General features: G+C 38.2%; 1 protein-coding gene across 3 annotated transcripts; it reads right to left on the bottom strand.

Annotated features, from left to right (window-relative positions):
- Positions 1 to 517: 517 nt before the first annotated feature.
- On the bottom strand, positions 518 to 17,941 carry prrc1 (proline-rich coiled-coil 1). Of its 3 annotated transcripts, none has more exons than XR_014772617.1 (10): positions 17,597 to 17,941; positions 13,491 to 13,626; positions 12,194 to 12,562; positions 10,845 to 10,990; positions 9,271 to 9,373; positions 9,012 to 9,175; positions 8,003 to 8,106; positions 5,898 to 6,000; positions 2,837 to 4,096; positions 518 to 2,805 (listed from the first exon to the last, which is right to left on the bottom strand). XR_014772617.1 is itself a non-coding variant. In XM_084745753.1 (10 exons), exons 3-10 carry the CDS (start codon positions 13,585 to 13,587, stop codon positions 3,887 to 3,889), a joined length of 1,296 nt encoding a protein of 431 aa, XP_084601879.1. In that variant the 5' UTR covers positions 13,588 to 13,626; positions 14,738 to 14,811; positions 17,597 to 17,648; the 3' UTR covers positions 518 to 3,886. The 3 variants fall into 3 exon arrangements, 2 of the variants coding, with proteins under 2 accessions (XP_084601879.1, XP_084601878.1); XM_084745753.1 differs by adding an exon at positions 14,738 to 14,811 and having other exon boundaries at positions 518 to 4,096; positions 17,597 to 17,648; XM_084745752.1 differs by having other exon boundaries at positions 518 to 4,096.
- Positions 17,942 to 18,775: the final 834 nt, after the last annotated feature.

Below are 18,775 nucleotides of genomic sequence, written 5' to 3'. Positions count from 1 at the left end.
TGAAGTGTCTTTAGATTAATGAAATATACAGTCATTAGTGAAAAACTCTGACTTTGACTCTACAACAGGTCTGAACCTTGTAAACTGTGTTCATATCTGAAAGAAAATTCAGAATATGACAAAACTGGTGAATGTGACAAGTTCTCCTAAATCACTCGTACACACCACTTAAGAACAAATCTGTTCGTACGAGTGGTTCTTGCATGAGGCTCAATGATTCTGATTTTCAGGTAATTAAGCACTAATGCCAACCCTTATGAATATTATATTCCATTTCTGCCATATTCTGCTAATACATCATTCTAAATCTGATACGCTGTACCTTTACAAACATTTTGTGGGTCAAAAACCTGCCAAATTCAAATACAGTAAGCCTAAAAATACTGGAATATTAAAACATTTCATACAGTGGAACACCCTATATATTTACATTTTTAACTGTAGAATTTTACACAGAAAAGATACTTTTGTGCCTGTGTGACAATTTAATGTGGAAAAATGTAGCACTGATCCAAAGCAGCATGAAAAAGTGACTGATTTTATTTGTGTAAAAAGGCACATTTAGAAAACACAAAGTACACAAAGTACCCATTCTTCACCATGTTACTGTTAGCATCCTGCTGCAATGACTCACGGGTCAAACTCGAGTGCATACATAACAGCACAACAGTTACAGTGGGCAAATATGTTGCAGTTAGACAAGCTAGAATCAATGCATGTGAGATTATGATTTTCTTTAAACTAATACACTACATCTAAAACATGATGATATCATTTGTCCCATCACACCTTTCTAGCTGTGTCCCAGTTGCACTCTGTATACTGACACTCAATGGATTTAATGCACTCACACTGGAAACATGACTAACTGTAGTCTACGTAGAAAGAGGAGAATGGTCTCAGAGTGAGGTGCTGAGGGTCCGGCTGGGCTGCCAACAGGGCAGAGCAGGGAACTGGTGATGAAGCTTCACGTTAATCCACCACAAATCCAATGATCACACTTACATCAGAGGTGTCACACTGATTTTGAATACAATCAATCAGCAATCTGCCAGTGTTGAACTGTAGAATCTGTTCATTATCTAAATTTTACAAAATCAACAAAATCTCAATGAGAGCAGAGAGACTTCTTCTATTCTGGCTCACGGTTTCAGTGTTGGATTTTTCTCTTTAATAATAATGCAACACCAGCAGGTTGTCCAGCAGAGATCACCACCCTGACTGCGTCAAGAGCTTCAAATCTACAAACCATTTTCAGCATAATTGCTTCATATAGATTCAGTGCTTTGAAAAGCTTCTTAACCGTCTCAGGAGCCCCGATCCCTGGGACCCCCTCTGAGGCCGCAGCTTCACTGTGTGGAGATGATTTATGATGATTTACAAAATTGTAATTTATCATGGACACGAGGGAATTTGCTCAAAAGCACAGACACATGACATGATAAATGTGGCTCTTGCATTATTACCTGATCTGAAGGTCAACATCTAGTTTCAATAACTATTATTTCATGAATGTCCTCAAATAATGCATATTCCCAATTTATTTTATGTTCAATCAACAGTTTCCCACACCAAAAAATCTTACAGGAATTTATAATAAAAAATAAACATAAAAAGACTGGAAGAAACGGTGGATTAACAGGGGTCCAGCCGCTCATTTTAGTCCCAGGGCCCCTCAGTAAATTAATCCAGCCATGGATTAAGGAACACTTTTTTTCCAACAAAGAAAATAGAGGAGTTATTTACAGCGAGGAGGGCAGTGATGGCTGAAGCAACACATCAGAAAACAGAAATGTACACAAAATAAAATCATAAAACATAAAATAATACAAATAAAAACATTGTATCAGCTAATTAAAGGATGGGTCCATATTTTTTTTATATCATTCTGTAGCTTTCCAGTAGCATTCTTATCTATTCATCTCCAAACATTCAAATTTTGGCCCAAGTACTACACTTCTCATTCTATGTTTTTTCAGATATGGTTCAAAGTGAAAGGTGGCTACTTTGAAGAATCTATAATATTAAAGATGAAAACACTTGTACACTTGTAGATCGACGGGTATGCAGGAGGGGAGCATGGATCGACAAATAAGAGCAAAAAGACTCAGACAGTACAGTTTTCTGCACTTGCAGTCAAAGATTTGCAGAGGACAGCGTGCAAGAGTCTTTGCTTTTTAAGAATCTAAAATGTAAAACATTTTGCTTTGTTTCACATTTTTTGTTACTACATAATTCTATATTTCATAGTTTTGATTTCTCCAGTATCAATCTACAGTGCAGAAAAACAAAAAAAAATAAAGAAAACACATTGAATGAGAAGATGTGACCAAATGTTTGACTGGTACTCTATGTTTTAGCTTCAAAATACTAATTTATCACTAAAAAAACAACATTTTTCCACATGACCTGATATAAGTTCTTGCAGGTTGATGCTGCTACATATAAACCTCCTACTTTAAGGGAGGAGAGAGGACGGCATCAGCGCTGTAACCAACGTCACTGCATTTCACTCACAGCTGAGTGGGAGTCTGGATTTGAAAAATCTAGAAGGAGTCGACCTTTAAAGTTTTGAAATGTAAAATTGGCAGCAGTGTCAGGATACCAGCACATAGTATACTAGTGTCTTGAATACTAACTGCCTCAATAGTGCAAATAGTGCACAGGCAACTTAAGTACAAAGTAGAAGTTACAGTGTTACAGTATAGTAGATGACTTCACAGGTCCACTCAGTTCCTAGTATCCATGACCCAACCCCGGGCCTGAGTCAGGCCACGTCCACAGGATATTCAGTCTGACAGAGTGCTGCAGGGATGATGTATTTTTGTAGTCCAACCTAGAGGTTAGCATTGCTCTGGTTCCCTCCACAAAAAGGAAATGGGATTTTTCAATTGGATTCTGGATTAGTGCAGAAAATAAGCTCTGTGGGAAGTTTATGTCATCCAAGAATGTATGTATGTATGTATGTAAGTTTATGACACGTTTTGTTGATAATCTTCACACATGAGCACCACTTTCATGATTTTTGAAGCATAAATGCAAACACCAGAAGTAAAAAGCTAACAATAAACTATAAACGAACAACATCTGTAGTCTCATTTAGTCACTTGTAGTCAAACAACTTTTTTTAAAATACATGAAAGCTTCAAAAATAATAAGTGAAGAATTTACTGACTCGTTTTATGTCGTAGTACAAAATGTGAAAATCTCTTCAGCTTGTGTTGACCACACATCTTATTTCAGTTTTCCAAGACGAGGGAACCAGACATGCTAATATGCTAACTCTCTTCCAGGTTTAGGACTCTTTCCTGCAGCACTGTGTGAGGTCAGGTGAGGTCATGTTTGTCTCAGCGTCTCAGGTTTCAGGTCAAAGTGTCAGTTTGGGTCCACCACATTTTGGATTGGATCTCTTTTTTTAAAATTAAATCATGCCAGTAATGTTTGAGTAGGTTTTCCAGAACGTTGGATCTGTGACGACCTTCAGTATACAGAACACAACTGGGACACAGTCGGTCAGTCCATGCAATAATCTCTACAATAACCAGAAGAATTCATAAACAAGAAAACATGATAAAAATGCCACAATATATGTTAAGATTGTTGATATTAATGTACAGGATGTGTAATAATCTCTCAGAGGATGATGAGATGATCAGTTAACAGTTAAATCTTCTTTGACAAGTTGGCAACAAAATATTGGTTTGATATTTGATGGCTGTTCAGTAAAAGCCTGCTGACATGTTGACATGTCAGGAAATATTTGGCTCTACCCACACAGACACATGGAGGATGGATGGAGGAACCTCGCTGTCCACTCAGCTAGTTTTTCCTCCGACGTGTCTCTGCCTCCTCACCAGTATGTGATAGAAACTGGGACCAGTCAGCCTCACGCAGTCCTGGGTGGCAGCTGCTGTTTGTAGATTCCAGCCAGTGCTTTGGCAGCACTCTGGATCATCTGGCGGTGGCTCATGCCTGTCATGGCCTGATGCCAGTCTGTTCTGTTGATGTTGGGCACGCTGCGCTCCAGCACCTCACCCACAGTCACGATCAGACCGGACCAGCGCAGGCTGTAGTCAGGAGGGGTCAGGGACTGAGCCTGCACACGGGAAAGAGTTTGATGAGTTTGCTGGTGGTTTTTGAGTGAGTGCTACTGAATGAAATTGAAGGCTGAAGCTGATATTTGTCTCCATCACTGACAATAAACCAACTGAGGCTAAAGATGTAGTGCCATGAATGAATGAAAGGTGCCAGTGCCAAGGACATTCATACTATACATTATTAGTCTGTTCAAACAGCACACAAACTAAGTGAGCTGGGAGGCTCCAGCCACCACCACCCTGAACAGCATAATGGGCTGTAGATACTAGATGATTAACCAATATACTATATTCTGAATTTGATGTCTGCAACAGGTTCCTAAAACGTTAGGACAGGGTCATGTTTACCACTGTGATACATCAGCTTTTCTTTTAACAACACTCAGTCAGTGTTTGGGAGCTGAGGACACTAATTGTTGAAGTTTTGAAAGTGAAATTCTTTCTCATTCTTGCTTGATATACGACTTCAGCTGCTCAACAGTCCAAGGTCTTGGTTGTTATATTTTCTGCTTCATAATGCAACACACATTTTCAATGGGAGACAGGTGTGGACTGCAGGTCAGTCTAGTACCTGAACTCTTTTACTATGAAGACACGCTGTTGGAACTCTTCTGCAATGTGTCTTTGCATTGTCTCGCTGAAATAAACTGGAACGTCTCTGAAAAAGACGTCGTCTGGACGGCAGCATATGTTGCTCCAAAACCTGTATGTACCTTTCAGCATTAAAGGGGCCTTCACAGATGTGACAGTTACCCATGATGCCACCGGGCACTAACACACCCCCATACCATCACAGATGCTGTCTTTTGAACTTTATGTTGGTAACAATCTGAATGGTCCTTTTCCTCTTAAGCCTGGAGGACATGACGTCCATGATTAGTGAAAACATCTGAAATGTGGACTCGTCAGACCACAGCTCACTTTTCCACTTTGCATCAGTCCATGTCAGATGAGCTCAGGTCCAGAGAAGTCTGCAGTGTTTCTGGATGTTGTTGATATATGTCTTTCTCTTTGCACGGTAGAGTCTTAACTTGTATTTGTAGGTGCAGAGACAAACTGTTTACTGACAACAGTTTTCACAAGTGTTCTTGAGTCCATGTAGTATCCTTTATACAATGATGTGGATTTTTAATGCAGTACTGCCTGGAGGGTCAAAGGTCACAGATGTTCAGTGTTGGTTTTCAGTCTTGCTCCTTGCGTGCAGAGATTTCTCTGGATTCTCTGACTCTTTTAATGATATTATGGATTGTAGATGGTGAAATCTATAAATTCCTGCAGATTTCTGTGTTGAGAAATGTTCTTAAACTGTTGGACTATTTGTAGTTTTTCACAAAGTGATTAACCTCACCTCTTAAATGCTTGTGAATGCCTAAACCTTTCAAAGATGCCTCTTTAATACCTAGCCATGATACTGTCACCTGCTTACCTGTAGAATGTTCCACATAGGTGTTTTTAGAGCATTACACAACTTTCAGTCTTTTACTGCCCCTGTCCCAACTTTTTTGAAACGTGTTGCAGGCATCAATTTCAAAAGGAGAGCATGTTTACAAAAAGCAATAAAGGTTATCAGTTTGAACATTAAATATCTTGTCTTTGTACTGTATTCAACTGAATATCAGTCAAAAAATATTTGCAAATCATTGCATTCTGATTTTATTTACATTTTACACTGTCCCAAGTTATTTTGGAATCGATGTTGTAGAATGTGTCTCTTTATTTGATTGAACAGCTGCTGTAATACTCTGTGTTACATGTTAATGTGTCATTTGTACAGTTTACAGTTGCATTTCTGTGTTGTACCTGCTGGACGAGATCCAGAGCCAGAGGAGTTGCCTGAGTGAAGACCTCAATGTGGATGCTGTGACCAGGGTCCTCCAGGATCAAACATCCAATGTCAAACCACCTGGAGACAACAAAATGATTCTGAAAATTCATGGTCTTCATACATCATTATTCATATTTACATACACTTTACATACTTAAGTACCTCATACACCCACACTTCAAAAAGTCCAGACTATCCCTTTAAAGGAAGATTAAACCATTTTCCTTTTGTTGGGGTGCTTCAGTGTGGACAGAGTAGCAGAACAGACCGATGTTTTCACATGTGAACATGATTCAGTCCATTTCACTATAAACTATCAGACTATAGCCTCTACAATCTACAGAGGTAGTGTGCTGCAGGGCTACTGAATTGTCCATCAATGAGTGTGTAACACATAAAGGTGTGTGTGTGTGTGTGTGTGTGTGTGTGTGTGTGTGTGTGTGTGTGTGTGTGTGATGGCAACAGTGTTGCATGCAGTAATTTTTTTCAGTGTATTTGCTGAAACACTTATCACCTGTGACAGAAATACATTTGATCCCTTGAGAGGATCAATAATGCACATGACATCTTTTGGCTGCATAGTCAGATCAGCTGGAGCACTGTCCCGGGTCATCCCAGGAGGATAGTAGGAGAGTCGGGGTAAGAGCCATGAACCAACTTGGATTTAAAGTCTGCTCCTGCATAACGTCCAGTCAGGAAAATGAATTGGACAAAATGGGACTCAAGCTGGACAAGAAACAGGAAATCAGAGACAGTTGTGTCCACATATTACAGAGACCTGCTCCACAATGCTCAGGATCAAGGCGTTACACTTGACTGGCGGCCGAGTTCTGACAGGATGTGACTTGAATGACCCAAGCAAGACGAGGGGAGGAGGACTCTGTTTACATCAATGATGTTAAGATTTTAGTTGGGTGACCAAATAAATAAGAGACTTTGGAAGAAATTATGAAAATTTAAGATTTATATCTGCAGTACATCTTTTAAACAGCATTTAAAATCTGTATTTTTTATGGATGAGAACCTGTTAACTCTGCCTAAATGCACTTATTTTGTCTCATATATGACACTGGTTAAAATTTCATACACTGTAAAAATGACAAAGTTGAGCACAAAATTTCAAGGCAACTTTCTTTGATAGATTTGAGTTTTGAGCCCAGCTCAAACTCTTAAGTTTTGAAAAAGTTTGACCAATGATGTTTTGTTTAGATCAATTACTTTTCTTCTATAGATATATATTTTCTATAATACCCCCAAATTACTGGTTAAACTGAAAGTGAAAGTGAAAATGGTTAACTTTTTAATATTTTCAATTTAAACCCTTTAATCCTTGAGCACCTAAAAATATATTTTTTCTAAAGAAGTTACCTCAACTAAAGATTACAGGTCTGCAAAACTTTTTTTGTTGTTGTTTATTTCAAAACTTAACAGAGAACATTTATAACTAAATTTAAATAATTACAAAACTATAAATTTGGTCTCATTTTTTTAAGGCTTGTTTTCCTGATAAGAGGAAATAAAAACAACATTAACACGGGGTAAATGGACTTATGTCTCATTTATAAAGTATTTAACATGCATATGCATGCATCAAGATAATATACAGTGATGTAAAAATTGTAGTAACAATTGTCAGGAACATTCACTTATGCACAATTTATCTCTTACTCAGATTTACTGATGAGACTTATTGTGAATTGGATCGCAATGGGTTGTCATTTTAAAAAAGCAAGTTCCTCAAAAAATGTTTGAGAAACACTGACCTGCAGAGTCATTTCCTGTGTGTGTATGTAAATATGTACATAATGGTATATATTGTTTTGTTTTATTGTATTGTGTTATATATTTTATCCTAGTCTACTCTGATTGTAATGAATGTGTATATATGTGTGTGTGTGTGTGTGTGTGTGTTTGTGTGCGTGTGTGTGTGTGTGTGTGTGTGTGTGTGTGTGTGTGGGTGTGGGTGTGGGTGTGTGTGTGTGTGTGTGTGTAGCAACCTGTGTTGTGTAATGATAATAAATGAATAACTTGAAATTAAAAAAAGCCTTTTCAAACAGTTTCAATAACAAACCACTCTTACTTGTCAGGAAAGAGCTCTGCAATGAAGTTTTCCAAAGAGACCACTGGCTGCTTCTCATGGATCACACCACCTCGACGCAGGCTGTCAATGCGTTCCTGAGCCCCCTGTGCACACACGCGCACGCACGCACGCACGCACGCACGCACGCACGCACGCACGCACGCACGCACGCACGCACGCACGCACGCACACACACACACACACACACACACACACACACACACACACACACACACACACACACACACACACACACACACACACACACACAAGTACATGACTAAAATTGAAAAGCCTTCAATGCTGTCCAGCGCTGAACTACAAATACTAAAAAATATACAAATGTTTCTTCTGGCTTGTAGATAGTTTGGGTGTGAGTTGTAGAGTTTTGGAGATATCAGCTGCTTTCTCTCCAATATAATGGAATGAAGTGGCACTCACTTTTGTTGCTCAAAGTGCCAAAAAAAAAACCATTTAAAATCTCAACAGCAATGTCTCTTTCCAGAAATCATGACCCAGTTACTCAAGATAATGCACACACCTTGTTGTGAGCACTTTCATGTAGGAACTATTTTCTTTCTACCCAAAAACACCCACTAGCTGTATCATCACACAAAAAGAAGTGTGCATCTACTCATGGAAAAGAGGCCCGTGCTCATGACTCTGTGGGATGAACACACTGTAATCCTGAGCTGTAACCTCTCATCCATGAGTAGATGCACATTTCATTCAGTTGGTGGGTAAGACAATAGTGTGAACTGTCCCTTTAAGAATACATTCTTTCCTCTCATCAAACCTCATGGTCTTTTCTGGCTGTACTGGACACAGGTAGTAATAAGATGAAATTACATGCTGGTGCAGTTTCAGTCGGAACTGATGAGTGTGATGAAACATGATCCTGTGACAATGTAAAGTTCTACAGCAGCAGTTCTCTGTTCTGTCTGTTACTCTGACACAGAACATTTTGAAATATTTAAAATGGCAGGCTTGAGAGGAGCAGTGAACGGACCTTGACGCCGGCTGCATAGCCCACAGGCTGAGGGGCGATGTTAGACTGACCAGGCTCTCCAGTGACCATGGCCATCCCAAACACCTCCTGGAAGGCGTCTCTGACTGCGTCCACATTCAGCTCCTTATCTGATGTCACCACAATGTCAATGTCCCCACCAGACTCTGCAGAGCAACAAAACAGCAACAGTTAACAAGGACATCTGAACAGTTAGTCATGAAGAGGTCGTGTAGTGACGAGGAGCCAGCAGGTGACTCACTGATGTATGGAGCCATGCCAGGATCTAGAGTGGTGATCATGGACTCCACAGAGTGCTTGGTTTTGTCCAGGACTGTCTTTACCATAGCGTTACCTGCTACTCCCTGAGGACATACAGACAAACACAGGACATGAATACATGAATATGCAATACAGACAAAATACCTTGATTTATCAATATTCTAACAATATAGGAGTAGGGAGAGTTTTTTTGGTAAATAATCATAAGTCATGTTGATATAATAACTATGTGGGTAAAGGCAAATAATAGAACGGCTGTAATAGTCTGATAAGTACAGGAAATGACATCACTTTGCTTTAATTCAGCCTTTAAAACCAGGAAGAGACAACACTTGTGCCATATCATGATATAGTGATATCCAAAATTTAAGACCATATCTAGTCTCATATTGTGATACTAATGTAATATTGATATATTTCTCAGCCCATATAAATGTTTTAGATCAGTGGTTCTCAACCTTTTTCCCTTGGAGCCCCCTACTTGTATCTAAGGAAAGCTGAGCCCCCCAGCCTGAACACAGACTTTTGTATACATTGCAGGTTCATACAGGTGCTGGAAAACCTTGAAACCACTTAAATTGAATGTTTTCAAGGTCTGAAAAGTGCTTGGATAAAGTGCTTGAAATGGTTTGAAACTGTAATCACATTACTTTCATAATAAATTACTTCCTGACTGAATTAGTTATTTTATTTCTTTATCTAAAAAGTTAAGTCAGATATATGCTGAGCAAGATTGTACAAGAAGTTAATGATTAATCTTTTATCTATTAATTGCCAAAGAAAAATGTAACTGATTAAACATGTATTAAATGATGAATAATCAACAGTCAAAAAATTGCATTAATTGTGCCTCATGTGACACTGATTTGTCTGGCAAAGCCGTTCACTGGATAGGGAAACTTCAAATAATAAAAAAATGAGAGAGAAGAAATTAATGATTTATCAAGTAATCAATTGTCAGCTTTTTCAACTATCAGTTAAGGAAAATGCACAAAATGTGTGACGCCAAGCCAAGTCTACTTACAGACAGGTGACACATTTTGACATTAAACTTTCTGTCACTAAACATTATTTTAGTTGATAAAAACACAATAATATCTGATTTAATCTGATGAAGAGGTGAAATAATCACTTTGTATATAAATATGATTAATATGAATTAATATATAAATTTACCACAGCTGGAAGGTGCTGGAAAAGACTGAAAATAAACTTTGAAAATGCTTGAAAAGTGCTTCAATTTGACTTTGGAAAAGGTGCATGAACCCTGACATTGTGATTTTAGTTGACATGTGCAAATCTGATTTTAAGGACCTCAGAGCAGACAAAGTCTCGGGGACCCCTGTGATTTCTGACTCCAGGTTAGGAGCCAGTGCTTTAGAAGATGACTCAGCACTAATAATGAACCACCTGGAGTTGACTACATCTGGAGCAAAAAGTCTGAGGTGCAAATCACATCCTTTAAAGGGTAAGACTGGAGTTATTAGAGCAAGACCAATAAATGTATTTTAAATGTAAATATAAATCTATTATATGTATGAAGAGCAGTATTACCTTGAAGAATCCCCAGAGGCCTCCACCAGGGTTGGTGTCTGCAGACATTCTGGGATCTTCGTGCTCCTCTGGAAAAGTGATTGGAGATCCAGTATCTAACCCTCCTGTCATGGTTGGCTGCTGAACCATGGGGTTGGACACCATACCTGGAAAATATGATGGGACAATATTTAAAAAATAACTATTAAGAAAAGCCCACAAGTGAATGTAGTTTCCTGACAACTATTCTAACAAGGACTTAATAAAAAGCAAAAAAAATTAGTAAAGTTAAAGTACAACCAAACAGATTCATTTCACAGCTGCTGGACCCCATTTATCAATATGAACCATAACACATCACCCTCACCCTCACCCTCACCCTCACCTCCCCCTGCTGCCTGTGACACCTCTGCTCCTGCCCCCGACCCAATACTTCAGCTGTAGAATAGCGCTACATCAGTCTCAGCCAGGTCCCTCCATACTACAATAGCTGACACTATTACCTATTTATTTTTCCTTCCAACACAATTTTTTTTTCTTATTTATTCTTTTTTATTTTTTTTTATTTTTCATTATTCTACACACACAGACTATAACAGATCTCATCCTATAAAAAAGTAAGAAATTGCATGATGTTAAAATCATTATTATAATCATGACCATTTATATGTATTTATGTTAAGTTTTACAATTCATTATTTTATTCCTGTTTTATTTATTTTGTATTTGTTTGACCTTTTGTATATATCCCTGTCTCAATCATTGTTTTATCTGTAAAGTCATTTTTTGTTTTTGCACCAATTAAAAAAAAAAATCATGAAAGACAAAGTACAAAAAAAATTTCCAAAATGATATATGGTTAATGCAAAGGATAATTTTTGCATCACAATTTTAATTTTCACTGAAAAAAAACCCAAACTAAAATCATGATGATGTGACATCTGCCAAACATATTTTCTTACATCCTGAGAACAAGATTTGTAGGTCAGCACATCTCTGTAGCTCTACAGGACCTCATTATAATGCTGTTTGTCACACATCTTTCTTTTATCAAAAAAAAAATGCAGCTTCTGTTTCTTAACTGTGTATTAATTGTGCAGCCCCCTCACTTTATGGAAATCACAGGAGTACTTTTAAAGCCACTGTTTATTGCTTACATATTACAAAATATTTTTTTTGCATTATAAATGCACCCTGCAATAAAATCAATGTTTAATTTTGATTTTTAGGATGATATATGTTATCGTTATGGTGTTGAGGCCCCTTCAGCCTGGCTGAACGCGTCAGTTTATTTTCTGAAACTCTCCTGAAATAATGACCCACATACAAGCAGCATGTTAAAGAAGACAGTGTGCCTCTCTCTCTCTCACCCGGCATGGAGGTGGGACTGGAGAACGTTGGCATCAGTGGCGTCTGCGGTGTCCGACCGGCGTGACCTCGCGTGATGTCATATCCCGCACTCATTGAGAAGGTGGATATGGGCGGGCCCACGGGAGGGGCTGACATGCCAGGAGCTGAGGGGGGAGGTGGTCTGATGGGGGAGACCAGAGGAGGTAAGGAGGGGGAGGTGGAGGGAATGAAGGGAGGGGCCAGGGTGGAGGTGGGGGGAAACTGGGAGGTTGGGGGCAGAGGGCTGCTGAAAGCAGGGAGGGAGGGGACAGGGGGCAGAGCGGTGGAGACTGAGGGGTTGCCGATGGAGACGGAGCTGGTGCCCGGGAGGGACAGAGGGCTGGACAGACCTGAAACACAAACAACAACTCAGACATGCTGCTCACTGAGCCTGTTGTCAAGAGCTCCGTGTTCAGAACAGGTCACACTTCCCATGAGTCCACTGGAAACTCCTGTATGGTCAATATAAAAACCCAGCAATGTTGTTTCTTATGAACTTTTATGATCAAAATGTCATGTAAAGGCTTAGCAGATGACTTTGGGCCTCATTCACTGATATTTTTGTAAGTGTTTTCTTAAGTTTGTTCTTAAAGGGATAGTTCACCCAAAATTAAAATTCAGTTATTATCTACGCATCCTCCTGTCAGTTGAAAGTCAGGTTTAGTTTTTCAGTCCATGAAACACTTTTCAGAGGAAATCAGTGGTGCAGAATCTTCCAAACAATGGAAGCGAATGGTGACCAGTTTTCCATTTTCCAACACTTTTCAAACATAAAAAAACAACAGAATAAAAACATAAAATCCTCCTAAAGCTTTAATGCAAGGGTAGTTTTTTCTGCTTGTTTATTACTAAAAACTCATTTTATTCATTAAATATGATGTTAATGATTAATATGTTAATAAGGAGGTGACAATGGGGTTAGAAATGTTTTCTTATATTTCATATAAACTATACAGTTCATTAACATTAAAATAAATATGCTTTTTTGATTTTTTTCATTATTTTACCTGATGATAAGATAATTATGCTACCTATGAAAATTGACCATCATGCAGCTCTTAGCAACCAAGTTGAATTTCAGCCAGTAGGCCTGTAGATGACATTTCAATCATAAAAGTTCTAGGAAATATTATTACTGGGAGACTACACGTTTCAGTCCATCACAATGTCATCAAGTCGAAATAGGTTTTGTTCAGTGGTTCGGATACATTCAGTGAGATGTGATAATAAACTTGTAGGGACTGCTCACAGAGCAACATGTCACAGGAGGTGTCTTACCAATGGTCATTGGTGGGGAGCTGACTGTAGCAGCCACAGTCAGAGGAGGAGTGGGGCTGGCAGGAGGTGTGGTCTCAATCCCACTCTCTTCCATCATCTTCTTAGCTTTATATGTTCACTTCAGCCCAGAGTATAGCTGCAAGAAGATGAATCAGGTTGTATTCAGCTTGTTGTTTAGCTCATCAATTCTAACACCTGCCTGCATACACACATGGAGGAGACACCCACCCAATTCACCTGGAGAAACAACTGAGGTAATGACTAGGGATGTCCTGATCACATTTTTTTGCCCCCGAGTCCGAGTCATTTGATTTTGAGTATCTGCCGATACCGAGTCCCGATCCCATACTTCAGCAATGCATTAACACGAAGAAGAAAAAAAAGAGAACACATCCAAGTTGTCCTTTAAATTTTTTTTATGTAAATGACAGTATCCAACATGATACCTTTTTATATGGCTCTTTTATCACAAGTTTTGTTAGTGCAGCATTGGTTCAAACCAAGTAAACAAAATAAAATCTCTTTGTAGCTTATCAGTGGTGCAGCACAAAATAACCATGTAAACAAATTCAATTTAAATAGATATTTTGCCTATTTATAGTTTGTCCTGCGTTAGCCTACGAACTACCAGCTCACTACTATAGATTTTAAACCTGATCTGTACTCAGCATGACAGGAAACTATGTGTTGGGGTATCAAAAGCGGTACTAGAGGCAAAAATCACTCAAACAGGGTTTATCATCCTTTGGGTGCTGGAAGGTGCAGAGAATATACAAAGCTACTTAGGGGCCCCAGAGGCTCAAAATGTAGTTAAAATCCTTAAAACTTCACTTCAGTTGGCATTGTCCTTATATTGTACAAACTTCTGAATATACTTATGTTTAATCAAATTCAAGGGATCAGTTCAGCTCATTCTTGCTTCAAGCAGGTTATTCTTTCCCTTATGGTACCGTATGCACCAGTGGTCCAGTCTCAGAAGTGATATCCATTAACTGACACAACTGACAACCATTCCCACATATTCTGCCTCTGTGTTTAGGAACATAAACTGGATTATAGTTACACACAAGTGTTGGAAACTAAAATGTTTAGTTCATTAGTTTAGTGTCATATCTTTGTGGGTTTGGAGGAGTTTGGACTGCAGTCAGACAGTCATAGGAAGAGACAGTGTGATTGTGACAGAGTGAATGTTCTGTGGAGTGATAGTGTGAGTGTTCGTCACCCTCTGTCCTTGTTTGTGTACCTACCTCCACCTGTCAACCACCATCTCCTGTTACAGCCTTTGTTACCTCTGCCTTTGTCTACTCGCTTACAGTCACCTCTTCACAAACAAACACAACAAAGACACACAAGCAAGATAACAAATACACACGAAGGACACTGCCAGAGACACACAGACACAACAAACCTCTGAATGACTACCAAGTAAGGCTGAGCAATAAATCAATATTATATTAAAATTGTGACATGACACTAGATGTCACCTTAGATTTTGGATATCATTATATTGTGATATGACATAAGGAGGTGTTGTCTTTTCCTGGCTTAAAAGGCTGTGTTACAGTACAATGATGTCATTTTCTGAACTGACCAGTAACTTCTATCCAAGTTACTGATGATCATTTATCACAGCGTTCATATTTAGTGCAAGCACCAATAGTCATCTCTACAATACTGTTGCAATACTGACAGAGGTATTTAGACAAAAGTATTGTGCATTTGAGTTTGTCAGTAACACCCAGCCCTACACACAGGCACTCAATTACTGTCACAATCAACACACTTCACATGATCACCATCACTGTCTAACTGCTGTCCAAACTCTTCAAAAAGTTGTGACGTGTTTCTCTTCAATTATGCTGGAAAAGTTATTTTAAAAGATCAAACTCTTGGCTATTAAACCTTACAACAGGCCAACCTCCTAGAGATAAATTTTTTTAGTCAGGAAAAACTAATGGAGTTGGGTCCTTATGGTATAGCTAACCCTTTTTATGCCTGATTAAATCATGCTTTTGTACACATCTGATGGAGCTGACAGAAAACGGGAACTTTAAAGGGCCAGCAGTTTTTAAAAATATATATTTTAAAAGAAAGACGATTATAATAGAATGTTTTTATACCTATGTTATCAGAAGATATTGTTAGTTTTAGATTTTGAAGGCTTGTAACACATTTTTAAATTAAAAGTTGTGAATTCTTGTCTGGGACAGAGCAAGTTTAGAAATCAAAAAAAGTGACGCAAGTTTCATAAATTACATATATTTCACACATATATAAATCATTAAATAGAATACATTTTCAATACAAATTTGGAATTAAAATGCTAGTATTAAAGGGATAGTTCACCCAAAAATGAAAATTCAGTCATTATCTCCTCACTGATTGAGGGTAGGGATTATTTTGTTAGTCCACAAAACACTGCTGGAGTTTCACAGGATAAGTATGTTGCAGAATCTCCCAAACAATGGAAGTGAATGGTGACAAGTTTTCAAATGTAAGAAACAACTGGGAAAAAAACAACAGAAAATTCACTTTTTCATTGTTTGTTTCTGCAACACTGTTTTCCTGTGAAACTCCAGAGGGCTTTACTATGAAGAAAGCTCAACACAGCCAGGCTTTCTTGAAATGAGCTGCTCAACAAAACCTAAACCCCTAGTCAGAGATATACCGTATCACAACGGTGGTTATCATCTTGCTTTGTTAACTCAGGCTTTCTTCTTCAGACTCTGTGTGCGCTCACATAAAAAGGGGCATTTGGTGCGTCATTTGACTCTTCCTCCACAGAAAGTGAATCGGTCATGAGCCGCCTACTTCAGTCAAGATGAACAAGTAATTATAATGGAGAGCTGTGAAAAATATTTTAAAAATATCACGGCAAAAAGCAACACTGTTGCTGCAAATAAAGCAGGAGAAGAAGAATGCTGTCAAAAAACTACTGAACTACAGAATGTGATCTTCATGCTGTTGTTTATTTCTAACATGACAACTGCACATTAAACAACTGAACTTCATACAGCAGATTTAAACATGATGCTGTCAGTCTGACACTGTCCAATGATGACAGAGATGTGGAGATCACTTAAATATTTGGCCAAATCAAAGTTAAACAAGTGTAACTGAAGATTTTCTGTGTTAAATGGGATAGACTGAGCAATTTTCTAATCCGCGTTCTGAGCTGCAATATCAGCAAAACTGACTTTAAATAGTAAATAGCATTCAAACTGTCTGTAGTTGCTTCATTATTCTTTTGGTCTGTGGATGAGACAGTGTGAATTTAAAGTGTTAATATGACCAGAAGCAAACAGGAAAAATTAGTCTACCTGACCAAATAGAGATTCCCGTGAGAGCATGATGAAAACAGTTTGAGCTGCTGTTACATTACATTATGTTTCTACATCATATGGCTTTCTTTGGTTATATTACAAACGCTTTAGACTCAACATACCTTGCTAAGCCATTAATCTTGTTCTGTAGTACTCTCCTCAGCAGTGCTTTGTGAACTAAAAAACTAAACGTGACGTAAGTAAGTTTTTTTTTTTTTTTAGAGTACCTGATTGGTCCAAACTCCCAAAAATGGGTGATACTTACATCATTAACAAAGACTGGAACTTACAGACTAATATAGACTATTCCATTTCCTTTAGATAATGACGCACATACATGACAGACATGTTAACTTACTGCTGCTCTTCTTAGTCTGTAACAGTTTGTTCACTCTTCTACAGAACACACACGCACATACACACAACCGTGTTCCAGCTTGTATCGGACTCATGCTAACTTACACTATTCACACTGCAGTAAGTCTGTCTAACCAAGACATTCTGTGAGTAAGTCTTCATAAACCTCGTCGTATTGACGAAGTTTAATGTAGTTTTCTTTGTTTCAAAGCGACGCTACAGCAGCCTGAAGGAGTGTGAAGTGAACTGAGTGTTAGCTTCTATCAGCTGTACACGTGTACACACACACACTGAGCTACAACAGGACACACATGACAACATGGACAAACTGACATCAACACTAGAGTCTAACTCTCCAGTAAACAAGCAACAGTTCATTATATATGCTCCACTTTTAATATCATAAAACATAGTTTGTCTACTGACCTGCTAGCTGGACTAGCTCTGTACAGCCCACCGACCCACGATGATGACGTCAAATGATGCCACGTCACAGATTTAAGATGCCGCATCCGGCTTGTAAGACGCGTGTCAGCACTACCCGATCCGTACATGACACGCCCTCTTCACTTCATGACACGCCTCCTCGGATCATTTCCTAACACTAGTGCTGTTGGTGTCTGTCATGGAGTGGGCGTGTCCTACTTCATCTGGACCCATCTGCACCCAGCGCTCTGTCGTTACTGCACGTTTTCAGAGAGAAGAAGGAAGCAGGATGTTTTACTTATCATCGATTATGCTTTTTTTTTTTTTTTTTTTTTTTTTTTACGAATTCACACATACTGTATATTTTTGTTTTCTTAGTTTTTTTTGTACAATAAATGTTCTTGATGAGGTTTTGGTCTTACCCTTTGGCACTGTGTTACAGGCTTTTATTATAAAGAAAATATTCAAGTACAAAACTTAATGGCATACACTAACAGGTTTGGAGAATAATAGATTACATGTAATGGGATTATGTAATTTGGATATAAAAAAAAAGGTAACTGTATCCCATTACATTTAAAGTTACACAGCTGTCAATTTATTATCATGGCCTCTAATGAAAAAAAAATCCTTCACTGGGTGGACGTTTTGCCCTTTTTGTCTTTAAATGAACCAACTGCTCACAAAAGAAGAAAAGGCTGGAGCTGGAGCAGCCAACATAAAACACTTAGAGCTGCAACAATGCATCTATTTGGATAAACGATTGTTTTGAGTAATTTTTTAAAGAAAAAAAGTAAGAAATTCTCTGGTTTCAGCTTCTTAAATGTGAATATTTTCTGGTTTCTTTATTCCTTTCTGACAGTAAACTGAATATCTTTGAGTTGTGGACCAAACACAATTTTCTGACATTTTATGGACCAAATAACTAATCAATTAAATTGAAAAAAAAAACAACAACAACAACAACAACTGATGAATCAATGATGAAAATAATCATTAGGTGCAGCCCTAAGAACACTACATTAGGCTAAACAATTTCACCTTATTTTATTTTTAGGTAATCCAATAATGAAGGTACATTACTTTAATCTTGTGATTCTTGGATTACGTTACTGACTACAGTTTTAAACAGGTAATTAGTAACTGTATAAAAACAGATTTTAAAGTAACCCTCTGAAC

This window comes from Lutjanus erythropterus, chromosome 20, assembly GCF_056507025.1.
Source record: "Lutjanus erythropterus isolate fLutEry1 chromosome 20, fLutEry1.hap2, whole genome shotgun sequence".
Classification (NCBI taxonomy): domain Eukaryota; kingdom Metazoa; phylum Chordata; class Actinopteri; order Lutjaniformes; family Lutjanidae; genus Lutjanus; species Lutjanus erythropterus.
The sequence above is the reverse complement of the archived record's forward strand: the minus strand, read 5'-3'. Positions and strand labels throughout refer to the sequence as shown.